Raw genomic sequence first — 13,116 nt, forward strand, 5'->3', positions numbered from 1 at the left:
TGGAGGTGGGTACAGAGAGTTGTGTGAGTCAGTAAGCAAACTGCAGGGGGTTTAGCAAGGGTCCAGTAATGTCCTTCATGTAGGCCAGCACCAGTCTATCAATTGACTTCATGACGACAGATGTTAAAGCAACAAGTCTGTAGTCATTAATTCCTATGATTTTTGGTTTCTTGGGTAGCCTACAGGGATGATGGTGGAACATTTGAAGCAGGAGGAGACTACACACAGCTCCAGGGATCTGTTGAAGATCAGTGTGAAGAAGGATGATAGCTGGACAGCACAGGCAGGTTTGGAGGTAGGTTGGAGAGACACTCTCTGGGCCTTTGGTTTTTCCGTACCTTTGACTAGGTTTACAGGACAGTGTTTTCTTCTTACAGCATAGTAGTCTACTTGATCTGTGGAGTCCATGAAGCTATTTCTGCTTATCATGAATTCATGAGCACACTTTTTTTTTTCTGGAGACCCATTGTCTGCTCATCTTTCTTTTTTTTTCCAGAACAATTTTTTCATTACTTATTTTGTTTCCTTCAAATTTCTGATTTTCTTGTAAACACCACAAAAATTGATTTACAGAATGTACAACCCTCAAGGTATTAACATATGTATTAAAAACACCAGAATTGCTTGTATCATAAGGGTTCTTCTTGGAGTCAAACACCTGTAAGATAAAGTGTACACTAATGAATCACACAAATCACAGCGTTAGCAACAGCACAGAGGATTCATTAAAGGCACATATGACCCTTAATTGAATATTGAGTGCATTGATTTGTATTATCATTGATATAATAATCTGTTGTCTGGTAAAATCCTTTATTATTGAATTTGGAGCATATTGGTACTCTTATTCATACCTGAGCTACATCCACACATATTTGTGCACTTTAATTTGTGCTTTCTGCTTTTTCATGCATGCAGTATCTGAGAATTATACTTTACCATTCCAACGTTTGTGATCAGTAAAACTTTATTTATTTATTTTTGTCGAAATGTTTTTGAAATATTTGAATGGCAGTGAAGTTGGTCTCTTCAAAAATAAATTGTATAAACCACGTGAAATGAAATGTTTATTTCATTCACTCAAAAACAAAAAAAAAAAGCATGTTTTAGAGAAATGTTCTAAAAAGTGCCACAAGGTGGGACCATCGAGTCGAGTCATTTGTCTCATCCATGGACTTGTAGAAGATTCCTATGCTCTTATTGCAGTAACGTCTGTTTGGATCATGTTTTTGTGTCTTTATGTTTATTTATTTTTATCTTTTAATATTTCACTATAGAAACAAGCCCAATGACGTGATTATCATTTTTAACATATTGTTTAACTACCTGCTAAGTGATATAGACCTATAACCTCAAAATAATATAAGTCTAGACACAAGAGCATCAGTATCAATTAATATGATTATCATTTCAGAAACTTGCTAATTACTAATTGTCACATATATTATTTTGAGATTTGAGAACATCAGCATGAATGAGACATTATTGACTCATATTTGGCTTTCTGACAAATATGGCATATAAGCGTGCGAAATATTGAACAGGTGGGTTGGTTCAAAATTCAAGTTAACTTCAAAAAGGTAGCCTTTACCCAGTAAACTTTTATCGTTCCACAAGGTTCATTTGTTGATATCCAGGGGAAATACAGTCTAATGGTTCTCAAGAGTTGCAGAGCAACAACCAAATCAGACATAGCCGACGTAATAACGTATTGTATGACTGTATTCAAATCGCAGACGGACCAAAAATTCGAAATAAAACATGTAATCAGCCATTAAACTGGGTTGTTATTTAGTGTGAATGAACGTTCATTTAAACATTACGTCATCGTGTCACGTCCTTCCCCCGGTCTAGAGGCACTCGAGTCCGCGCGAGCTGGCGGCCTTTCTAAGCGCGCGGCAGTCATCAGCCTGCAAATTCAAATGCAGTCAAGCCTGATCGGGCTCTGGAGCTCATGTTAACAGACAATTAATCAACCGGTTGATTGCAGCGTGCTGCGAGCACTGAAGTTGACCGAAGGCGATATGTGCGATACCATTCATCAACTTGTCACAGGAGCTACAAAGACTCGAGCTGGAATGGAGCGAGATGTTTTTGATTAAACGCTTCCAAGGAGATGAACCAAACAAACGTTGCCATGAACCAGTGTGTTTGGTTACACACACACAGAGGGCAGGGAAGGCTGCCGGAGCCAGGTGCCGGGCTGTTGTGTTTGTCTATGGTGTGGATGCCATGGCAATAGAGGGACCAGCGTCGACGTCCTGTCTGTCCCTCAGGTTAGACTTACCATAGTTGCTAAGTCCGCGTATTATACGCTGTAAGGTAGCTTAATGTTTTATTTTTACAATGTTTTTGTAATGTATTAATTATCACTGTAATAATAATAATAATAATAAAAAAAAGTAGGCATAGCATGCTAATACTTAGAGTATATTTGGTTTGAATAGACAATATTTTAGTAGGCTATAAATATGTCCCATTTGAAGCTCTTGTATTTTTTCTAATTTCCCATCTCTCTAATCCTCACAGGTGATTGGAGATGAGTTTTGTTCCTGCTTTGTTGCAGTTTGCTGATTTTTGTAAAATAACTTATGTTTTTGCTTTTCAGATTAAACAAATTGTTGAAATGTAATATGTTGCAGGCTCAGTTATTGGTAATTGATAATAAATAATATTGATGATAATAGCTTATCAAAAAATATTGGGCTTGTTTTGGGCTTGTTTTTGAAGCTGCGGTTGCTTATTTGTCTTTCACGCTGTGTGAAATTGTAAATAGGCTATGACAATATATAGCGTTCAGAAAACATATTTTTGACTTTGTTATTAAGTGTTTGGTGTTATAATTTTTTAACCACAATTTTACTAAAATAATAATTGTAGCTACCACTATTTTTGGAAGTTTACCGTCTTTACATTGGCACATTTTGTTAGGTTTATGAGAGGAAGCACGGGCAGGTTTAAAGAACATTTTATGTGCAAGTACTAAACAAGGCAAAAAAAAAAAGAAAAAAAGAAAGAGGTTTCAATCTTACAAAACCAGGAATGACAAGAGACGTCCAAGTTGATTTTTTTAACAACATCATGATGCATCAACTGCAGTTGTTTTTAATGTGCTTTATTATTATTTTTTAAATAGACTAAAATACAAAAACAAACAAAAAAACACACCAAAAGTCATTTAGTAACGGTTTATAGAAAGGCAGTTTCCAGTTTCAGTAACACAGTAAACTAACTAAAACAAAGATATGACAATGCATTTTTGGAAATAATAAGAGAAGGGTAGCTAATACACAAATAAAGCTGGTTTACCATTATCCTTTGAAGAATGACATTTTTTGACAAGTTTCAGCAATGAATATTGTTAGAACTTAACGAAAGCAATTACGCAGGTCCATCAATACACATGTTAGAAGAAATAAATCTCTTAAAGGGCTTACTGTGTTTCGCTTCTCAGTCTGAAGCATTGCAACGTTTGGATGCACCTTTCTCGTAACTATTAAACAAAAACATCAAATACACCACTTATCTGTTTCCCCACTTGAAGAGCTGTCTTCATGCTTGCTCTTTGAGATTTTCACCTGAAATCCTACATACTGTACAGCAGATGCTGATCTGCATAAAAGGAGTTAGACCAGTCCTCACCAGTTCCTTCTTACTATTCTTTCAACCTTCTAATGGAAACCCACTGTATTATGTTTAAAGACAAACATTTACAACAGTTCCTGTGTTACATTGCATAGTGGCTGTTTGATTTTACAGGTCAAAGTTCAAGTTTGGGTTTGGTCCAGACCTAAGTGCTAATAAAGATGAAGCTCAGAGCTTGTTGACATGGAGACAGTGTGGCCTTACTTGGCCTTCGTCTTCTCCTCGTAAGTCCCAGCGTTCTTGTAGGCCCCTACATAGCCAGTGTGCTCCACAATCTCCTCCCGTCCACCTTTTCCTTTGCCTTTCCCACTCTCATCAAAGCGCTCCTTGTGTGAGCCCGTATATTTAGATGTGTCGGTTAACCGATCCACGGTGCCAGTTTTTGCCACTTTCTAAAATGGTTAAAACAACAACAACAACAACAACAAAAAACACAAATTAATAAGGAAATTAATAAAACTATTGAATTACAGCAATATCTGTCAAAGCTGGAGAGCAATACACAGAGTAATATATATATGTGTGTGTGTGTGTGTGCGCGCTCTTGTTTTTGTGACATATGATATCAGGACACAACTCTGTATAATGACATGGGTATGACACAGGTATTACAAGGAGAGGGCGACTTATGAGGACATAACCCATGTCCCCATTTTTCAAAATGCTTATGAACCATTCAGAAAGAAGTGTTTTTTTGTTTTTTTGAAAAAGTAAAAATGCAAGTTTCCTGTGAGGGTTAGGGTTAGGTGTAGGGTTGGTGTAGGGCCGTAGAATATACAGTTTGTACAGTATAAAAAAACATTACATCTATGGGATGTCCCCACTTTCACAAAAACAAACGTGTGTGTGTGTGTGTAGGAATAACAGTGATATCATAAATGGAAAATATAATAAAAATGGAACTAGAAATTACCCATAATATGTGCTACAGCACACCAAATTATTATTTTTTATTTAATCAGATGATCTGCACAAGGCTGTTTCAGCCTGCCTCAGCAGAGCCTTTTCTTCATTGAATGAATTCCACATATACATCACATATTCCTGCAACTTCTTTTGAACTTTTAACTAGTTGCCAGGTTTGATTTAATATCGTTTGATTTGTTACTGCCCTCGAAGTGCTGAACCGTCTGAGGAATGATGTAGTAGAACCTTATTAGTGTTTCGCAGTCTTGCTTCTGGAGGTCCACCAACACTATTCATTGTAGGTGTCTCACTAATCACATCCAAATGACACATCCAGCTGAGTTCATAGAGAGTTCTACATCTACAGATGGGCTGAATTATGTGTTAGATACAGGAGACATCCAATTTGTGCAGCGTTGAAGAAGCATCATGAGCAACAACTGCTTGGCAGACTTTGTTTTTCTTAGTTCATCTTATATTTGCAAATATTCAGGCAATACACTCCCATATTCCTGTCACATCAAATATATTTCTGAAAGAAGTTGATGCAGCCTAGTAACTGAATGGATGATGTCATTAGAATTGACTTGCAGTGAAGTAGGATGAAATGGCACACCGATAACCTTTCTGTCTTCTTGCTTTATTCTTTAGGATTATTCAATGCATTTATTTGAGTAAAAAACAATACAGTCACTTCATTATTATTGTCAACTATTATTGCAAATAATATTAAAATATTAAAATAATTGTTTTTCTATTTAAATGTTTTAAATTGTAAATTATTCTTGTGATGCAAAGCTGAATTTTCAGCTGCCATTACTCCAGAATTCAGTCTCACATGATCTATCAGAAATCATATTAATATGCTGATTTGGTACTCAAGAAGGTACACAAGTGATTATTTTCCAGGATTCTCTGATAAATCAAAAGTTAAAAAGAACACCATTTATTTGAAATAGAAATCTGTAACATTAAAAATGTATTTACCGATCAGTCACTTATTATCAATTTAATGCATCTATGCAGAATGAAAATATGAATTTATTATTATAAAGTATTACTGATTCAAAACTTTTGTTTGGTAGTATATATATCACAATTTTTTTGAAATGGCAACACTGATTTTGATGCACAGTATAGTCACATTTATTTTTCACATGCCTCAAATGATTGTTTTCAAATGGTTGGCTTACCGTTACACCGACGTTGGCAGGTTCTTTGCCCTCGATTAGCTTATATATGGACTGCAGTGCCTCTTCTTTGCTTTGATTTTTGAACCTCTTTGGGGCCAATTCTTCTAGAGCTTTCTGGAACTCCTCATATGTTATGACCCGAGATGTTTTTGCTCTGAATAATATGGTAAACATAAACTTTTCATTATTTCTGTTACATTGCCAGTACAGTGTTTATTTTTCTATGAAAATATTAATATTTACACTTAACATTTTATGTGGTTTATTTTGCATGCACTGTAAAAAAACCAAAACAAAAAAACAAGGTATATTAAGATTTAAATAGCCATCTGAACACAAAATTATAAAAAAACTCACTTGACTTTTGTGAAGACAATATCTACATCAGTGCCGGTGACATTCTTGCTGTCAATAACTTTGCAGTCTTTGCACAGTTTAGCCCAGTTTTTGCCGTTCATCTCCTTTCCAGTGGCTTTGGTGTCACCATGAACAGCAAACTTCTTAAAGGAGGTCAGAAGCTGGTCCATTTCTGTGCTTTCTGCCATATTGGGTATTCTGCCAAATAAATAGTAAGACTATAAACCCATGAAACAGTTTCCCACAAAAAAGAGATGTATTAACTGTCCAAATAAAACATCTGCAATTGTGGCATGATCACGTTTTAATTAGACTAAAGATATTAAAGAAATGACAGAATAATGTGGTACACTTTAAAAAAGAAGCATTGCATTGCATTATTATCTGATAGGAATCTCAGATGTGTATTATTCAGTATACACACATAATGTCTACAGCCTCAGGTTGTACAGATAAGGTTGAGTCCAGACAACAAAGCATCTTTTGCTCTGATTTAGCATTTCTGCCTGATCCAAGTTATCTGCATTATCTAAATTGTCCTGTGATTTTGGCTTTGAGATATTTCACTGATGGTATTCTTGTTACAGATCTTTGGAAAAAACTTCTTCAGCAGGTCACCCTCTTTTCCGTTGCATTTTGAATGGCCCGAATGAATAAAATACCAATTAAAGAACCAGCCAAAAGTAACACATTGGGTGTGTGTGGAGCAACAGAGCACGGTGTAAAATTTAAAGGCTGGAATGACTGAGCACTCGGCAGACGGCTAATTATTCACTTCAGACAAAAGACACTTCACAAAAGACAAAAACATACTGATATTAGAATTTACTAAACATTTTCAGATGGCCTCTTTCTCTCCTTAGTAGTTTTGCTCTTTTTTTCTTTTTCTTTAGTGTGCTGTTAAGAGAACTCAGCCAGCTTCCTAATATGATACAAAATCATGTATCATATGATACAGTATCATATCATGTATCATAGTGATGAAGTGCCCTGTCAGTCACTATGAAAATCTGTTATTTACTATAAAGATAAAGTTTTAAAAATCATTCTAATTCTACTAAGGATGTTCACAGCACAACTATAACAATAAAGACACAGAGGAACAATATCGTTGGGATCAATTCCATAAATGGCTGCCCACTGCTCCGGGTGTGTGTGCACTGCTGTGTGTGTGCACTTTGGATGGGTTAAATGCAGAGCACGTATGGTTCACCATACTTGGCTGTATGTCATGTTTCTTTTTTACTTTCAGATATAAATGGGATTATTGGCATTGGTGATGTAAAGTACAAGAATGCATGGACTTGCAATTTCAAAGGATCTGTGAATGTGTTTGGATAACATGGAATTTCAGAAGTGAGGCCTAGACTTCTAGACGTTCTTGGTGTGTCTCCACAATACAGCCATTGTAAATGGAGGTGAGAGTAGGTGTGTGGATGGTCTGATGTGTCTCGGAGTTATTGTGGAATGTTTCAGATGGATGTCAGAAGTTTGGCAGCCGATGGCCTCATGGAGAGGTGATGAGTGTACAGCAGCAGTGGGTGCTTGCCCTGGCTTTAGCTCATACTGCTTCAGCCATCTGTAAGTCTCCGCAGCTCACACACACACACATCAAACAGTCTCTAATGCTCGGCAAGGCTGCATTTATTTGATCAAAAATACAATAAAAACAGCAATATTCTGAAATATTTTCTATGTTCCTGTATTTGAAAATGTAATTTATTCCTGTGATAGCAAAGCTGAATTTTCAGCAGCTGTTAGTCCAGAGTCGCACGATCTTTCAGAAATCATTCCAATTTGCCGATTTGGCACTAAAGAAACATTTCTTATATTATAATCAATGTTGAAAACAGTTGTGCTGCTTAGTTTTTTTTTTTTTTTGCTGATAAATTTTATCAGGATTCTTTGATGAATGTGAAGTTCAAATGAACAGCATTTATTTGAAAATAGAAATATTTGATAATATTATACATTTATTTTCTGTCATATTTGATTCATTTATAATGTGTTCTTGCTGAATAAAAATAAAGGTATTTCCTATTTGTTGTGAAGAATGAATCCCAAAATTGTCGCACCACGTTGTAATCATCAAACGGTTCCTCAATCACTGAACAACTGAAGTAATCTCATTTTATAAGTCATCATGCTTAACATTTTGCATGCGTGTGCTGTGAATTTCCTTAATACAGTGTGTGAGGGATCGTGTGCGAGCTGCTGCTGAGGTTATGCACACACAGGCGTCTGGATAAAGACATCATTGTGAATGTGAGCCTCACCCTTCTAACACGCATGCACAGGCAGTCGTCCACATAAGCACACACTGCCCACCTCCCAAGAGATCCCCTCACTCAGGACAAGACTTTGTGGAAGTGTCCATGGAAACCATTGTATTAAAGACGGAAACAGAGACACACGTATCCACCCATCCAGACAAAACACACAAACAAACAGTAGACCCATCAAAATAACAAAGGCATATCCTGAAGACTTTACGAGCAAATCACAATCATCTGTTTCAGCCCTTGAGATTTATAGCTAAACCTGGATTTCATACTGAAGTATAACAGATTTAATATACAGTATGATAATCACTTCACAAACAATAAAACGTTACATGTTTTAAAGACAACTTAACGACTGTTTACTTGAGAAGACAGACCCTGTAATTAACCTGATGATATCAGTAGTGTTTTGTTCAACATTTATGATATGAATGGCATCGTAATGTGCCAATTTGCCACTGGGAAAACATCATGTAATATATTTAGCCTATAAATAATTGCAATCTAAATCATTTTAATTAATGGCAGTTATAATTATCCAAAGTGAACATGATTTAATCTTCTGGCACTTGATGGCCCTCAGTCACACTGCAGATGTTGCAGTCAGAACATGTTACACTGTCCACTGAAAACATTTTAAGTTTTAAATTCCTACATTTTTAATTCATTTTTGCAATTAAAACATTATATTTTTACCCAGTTTGACTTCTGTGCTATTTATTTATGGGGGAAACATGCCAACAACAATTTAAAAAAGCCATGACGAGTATTCCATTCAGCACAGTTTCTCATAGCAATGATTGCAAATTTAAAACTTGCTTCAAATTTGGCAAAATCTGTAGCATATGTCATGTGTCTTGAAATAACACCACTATGTGTTTATGTAAGCTTATGTACTGAATTCACATTGTACTGTGCAGCCATACTCATATAAGGCATGTTTCTAAATGTAAACAACAGCTGCTGATGCATGGTGTATTATGGGTCCATATGATTTTCTGTGTGCATGCATATAACGAATAAGATGAGTCCATGTATGCATGTTTACCAGACTGCATTTGTATATGAAGACATTCTATCACATTAGTTTCAGTAAAATTTCTCTTACCTGTGCTACTGACTTCCAGCTGCAGGCAATCCACACACACGCACACACGCTCCCGGGTCTGCACAACTTCTATCCTGTCCTGCTCTGTCTCTCTCTCTCTTTTTCTGTCTCTCCTGTTTCTCCCTTCTGAAATGGACTTTAAAGGGTGAGGGCTTGTTATCATCTGTTTATTCCTGTATCCATGGAGCCGTCCTGTTTAACATTAAGGGATGGCAATAAAAGAGAGAGAGGAAGAGAGTGTGTGTGTGAAGGAGAGAGAGAAAGAAAGAGAGCCTACTCGAGTTGTAGTGACCAGGGTCATTTATCAGTCGGGGTGAATTGGAGACTTGAGCACAGCAACATAGAGAAGCCAGAAAAAGATTGAAACACTGTCCAGGGTGTGGCACTTGTTTGTTTGTTTTTTTGTTTTTTGTTTTTTTCTGGTTTGTGTTCATCTTGTGTTTTACCATTGCTGTTGTTGTATGTAGATGCTACTCATTCAGTGGTGTGAATGTGTAAGAAGAGAGCGAGGAATGCGATTCATCCAGCACTGCATGCATGTGTTAGTATGCGTGTGTGAGAATGCTCATCCAATACTGCCTGTGTGTGTGTGTGTCCATACTTAGCTACACCTTCGAACTAGATTGGTCCCCAGAAGTGCTCAAGCCAAATCTGGCAAAAAATCTATTTTAAGGACATTCAGGAACTATGTCATTTCTACAATTCAGTCAATTGTAGAGGCTGGGTTTAAGCAAACGAAATGATCGAAACCTGACATACATCATCAAGTGATTTTAGCATTAAAATAAAAATAAAAAATAAATAAATACATGCACTGATAAATTGTTCAGAGGTCAACAGCATGCATTTAGGAAATAAATTAATTTTCATTGCATGCTGCTTTAAACGCTATGGCATGCTTGATTCTTTTTGGTCAACAGAAGCTTTGAGGATTCAAATATTTTTCAATGATTACCATTGCTCATCTAGGAAATGGTCATACTCTGTCTCTATTTAAGCTAATAAAATAATTAAACCATTTAATGTCCAAGTATTTATTTAGGTAGATGTGTTATAAGTAGAATCAATATAAAGTCAATATATTGATATATATATATTTCAATAAATATGCTAGATTTATTAAAGAAAATACTTAAAAAAATAAACAAATTAAAATATTATTGGTTAAATATTGCAAATATATTGTGGATATGCAAAAAAAAAATGTTATTAGCGTTTTTGTATGCATGTACTTCTCTTTAAAAAAAACTTTGGAGTGTTGCCATTCTAAATAATGATCTAATGAAATCATCTTTCATCACTCACTTGACCTGATTACATTACAGATGACAGCACTGAGACTTGCTATGGAAAAGAAAAACTACACACCACGGCAATACATTGGGTGTGTGGTGTGTGTTTAAGAGGAAGGGAACAAGACATTGTGTTCATTTACCGATCAAAGCCATCAAAACTAAGAATACGTTTGTCAGCATTTAAACACTGAAATATAAAGTGTCTTCATTTTATTTCGGTTTTATAAAGTTTCCTACATGAAGGGAAGCCATCAGTTGAAAAGCAAACAACTTCATCGTAAATACAGCAGACATACCAAAGTAAATATCTTGTCCAATATGAGGGGCCTTTGAATATGGTGTTGGAAAATGGGGGGCCTTCAGGTCAATAAGACTGAGAACCAGTGTTTAAAAAAAAAATATATTATAGTGGCACCCCCCTTTGAAAGTGGAAAGCCACTGCATTCATGTCACATTTAAGAGACTGAGCCAATAAACAACACCCACCTATTCTACGCTACCCTGAAAAACATTCAGATTCTGAAATGTAAAACAAAAAAATATTCAGGAGCGCACACAGTTGTAGACATTATCATTTAATATGGGAACATACCGGATTGGATTATTTCTTTCTGTTAAAATAATGATTTCGACCATAGATGTGTGACATGCACTCAGCCCTGTTAAACTTTTATGTTTCAATAAAGTGTTGAGTGATGTCTGTTACACATTCAGTGGCTTAGACACACACTGTATATCTCTATGACCTTTTGATGATTGACACGTTTAGTGGGTGTATGCAAGTTGTCATGGAAACACATTGTTGTGATATCAAACTTCACAGAGAAAATGGCGCGCAGAAAGTGAACGGTCCAGTATCTGCCGTAGTGTAATATTTACAGTGCACAACATGTCAAGCAGACTAAATTCTTGCACTACAGCATTTCAGCACATCAGAGACGGGACATGACATGCATTTACCACAGAATTTCAGTTCATATCCTGTTTTACCCTCCCACTCGCAGCACCTCTTTATCACCCATATTATTTTAGCAAGCAACAAATCAGTTTTATACTCACAAATTAAAAACATGAAAGCTGACCAGTCAAAGGTGGTTTTAATGCAGTATGCATCATGGAATTGGAATATTTTATCATAACTGCTCTTTATTGCATGATTCATTGTGCATATGAGGAAGTGGTCAGCAAATCCAAAATCCAGCCGCAATCCAAAAATATCCAGTTTTCTCATTAGCTTTTTACTTAGCTGCTTTTCTATGCAAACGAATGTCTCTGCATCCACTCATTTAACACTGTGAAAGTAGAGAAAACCATAGCCAACAGGAAACAGATGTGCACCTCAGAACCAAAGGTCTGGAGCTGCTGGTTTGTGTCTTTGCATGTTTGATGTATAATGGAAAGAATCAACTCTTATGTCCGCATTGACTGTTCATTAGGCTAGCTGGTTTTTGCATGTGACCGAATATGAAGTGTGTAAAGTGTTTTCGAAGTCTGCTTGTATGTATAACCATTGGAAAATCTAGTACTGCATCTATCTGTCCAGCAGTGACCACTGGTGTCCACAACAATGCTGTGATTTAATGAACACAAGCAGTGGGAATGGCATCAAACACTCACTAAATATTTCAGCTTTTGTTTTAACTGTTGTCATAGAGACTATTGCTGCTAGCATATGTTATTGTCTTTCCATTTTTATCTGGTTAAGGACTATAGAAGATCTCTCAGGCATCGGCGATGCATCGGTTCTCTCAGTTAATGTACTTGATTTCGAACACAAGCGAACACCGATTTGCCTCTGATTTTGGGTTTTTGTTTACAGTACAATATCCACTAATTGTAGTGCTAAAATAGCTGGCTGTCAATATTTAGTTTGTTTAGTACTTTTAACAAAACACATTGTTTCAAAATCTTTAGAGTATCATGATGTTAACGTTTATAATAGTCGCATTTAGCAGATTAGAGCTGTACGATAATATACTTTACATTTGACATTTTATATGTATTACTTTGCTGGTGTACAGTATATGTGAGGGTAACGTTTGATGGGCCTGCTTGTTGTAGGATGAAAAAAAAAAAACTAACATGGCTGGAGCTTTGAATATCAAATCCCTTGATCTCACTATCCCATACGGACAACAAAAGCAAAATTTTCATCAGTGTGCACCGTATAATTCATGAGATGTCACAATGCAAGTCATAATAAGGTCTTTGTTTGACTATGATGATCAGAACAGTCTATAAATCTGTTTGACTGACAATAGTTTGAACACATTATGAACCAGCCAAGGTGAATTCTGAAAACTCAGCTCTTCGTCTGTGGTGAATAATTG

At 36.1% G+C, this 13,116-nt stretch overlaps 1 protein-coding gene across 1 annotated transcript; it reads right to left on the minus strand.

Annotated features, from left to right (window-relative positions):
* Positions 1-3,173: 3,173 nt before the first annotated feature.
* Positions 3,174-9,677, minus strand: LOC128016871 (tubulin polymerization-promoting protein family member 3-like). Its single transcript, XM_052601730.1, has 4 exons — positions 9,492-9,677; positions 6,102-6,299; positions 5,745-5,898; positions 3,174-4,037 (listed from the first exon to the last, which is right to left on the minus strand). Exons 2-4 carry the CDS (start codon positions 6,287-6,289, stop codon positions 3,846-3,848), a joined length of 534 nt encoding a protein of 177 aa, XP_052457690.1. The 5' UTR covers positions 6,290-6,299; positions 9,492-9,677; the 3' UTR covers positions 3,174-3,845.
* Positions 9,678-13,116: the final 3,439 nt, after the last annotated feature.

The sequence above is a fragment of the Carassius gibelio genome, chromosome A7 (genome assembly GCF_023724105.1).
Source record: "Carassius gibelio isolate Cgi1373 ecotype wild population from Czech Republic chromosome A7, carGib1.2-hapl.c, whole genome shotgun sequence".
NCBI lineage: Eukaryota > Metazoa > Chordata > Actinopteri > Cypriniformes > Cyprinidae > Carassius > Carassius gibelio.

Bases quoted from the DNA above. Each gene is read 5' to 3' on its own strand.
- LOC128016871 (XM_052601730.1), bottom strand. From the start codon at position 6,289: ATGGCAGAAAGCACAGAAATGGACCAGCTTCTGACCTCCTTTAAGAAG. The intron at 5,899-6,101 runs GTGAGTTTTTTT...CATATTATTCAG, and splicing joins ATTGTCTTCACAAAAGTCAA to AGCAAAAACATCTCGGGTCA. The intron at 4,038-5,744 runs GTAAGCCAACCA...TAACCATTTTAG, and splicing joins CTGCCAACGTCGGTGTAACG to AAAGTGGCAAAAACTGGCAC.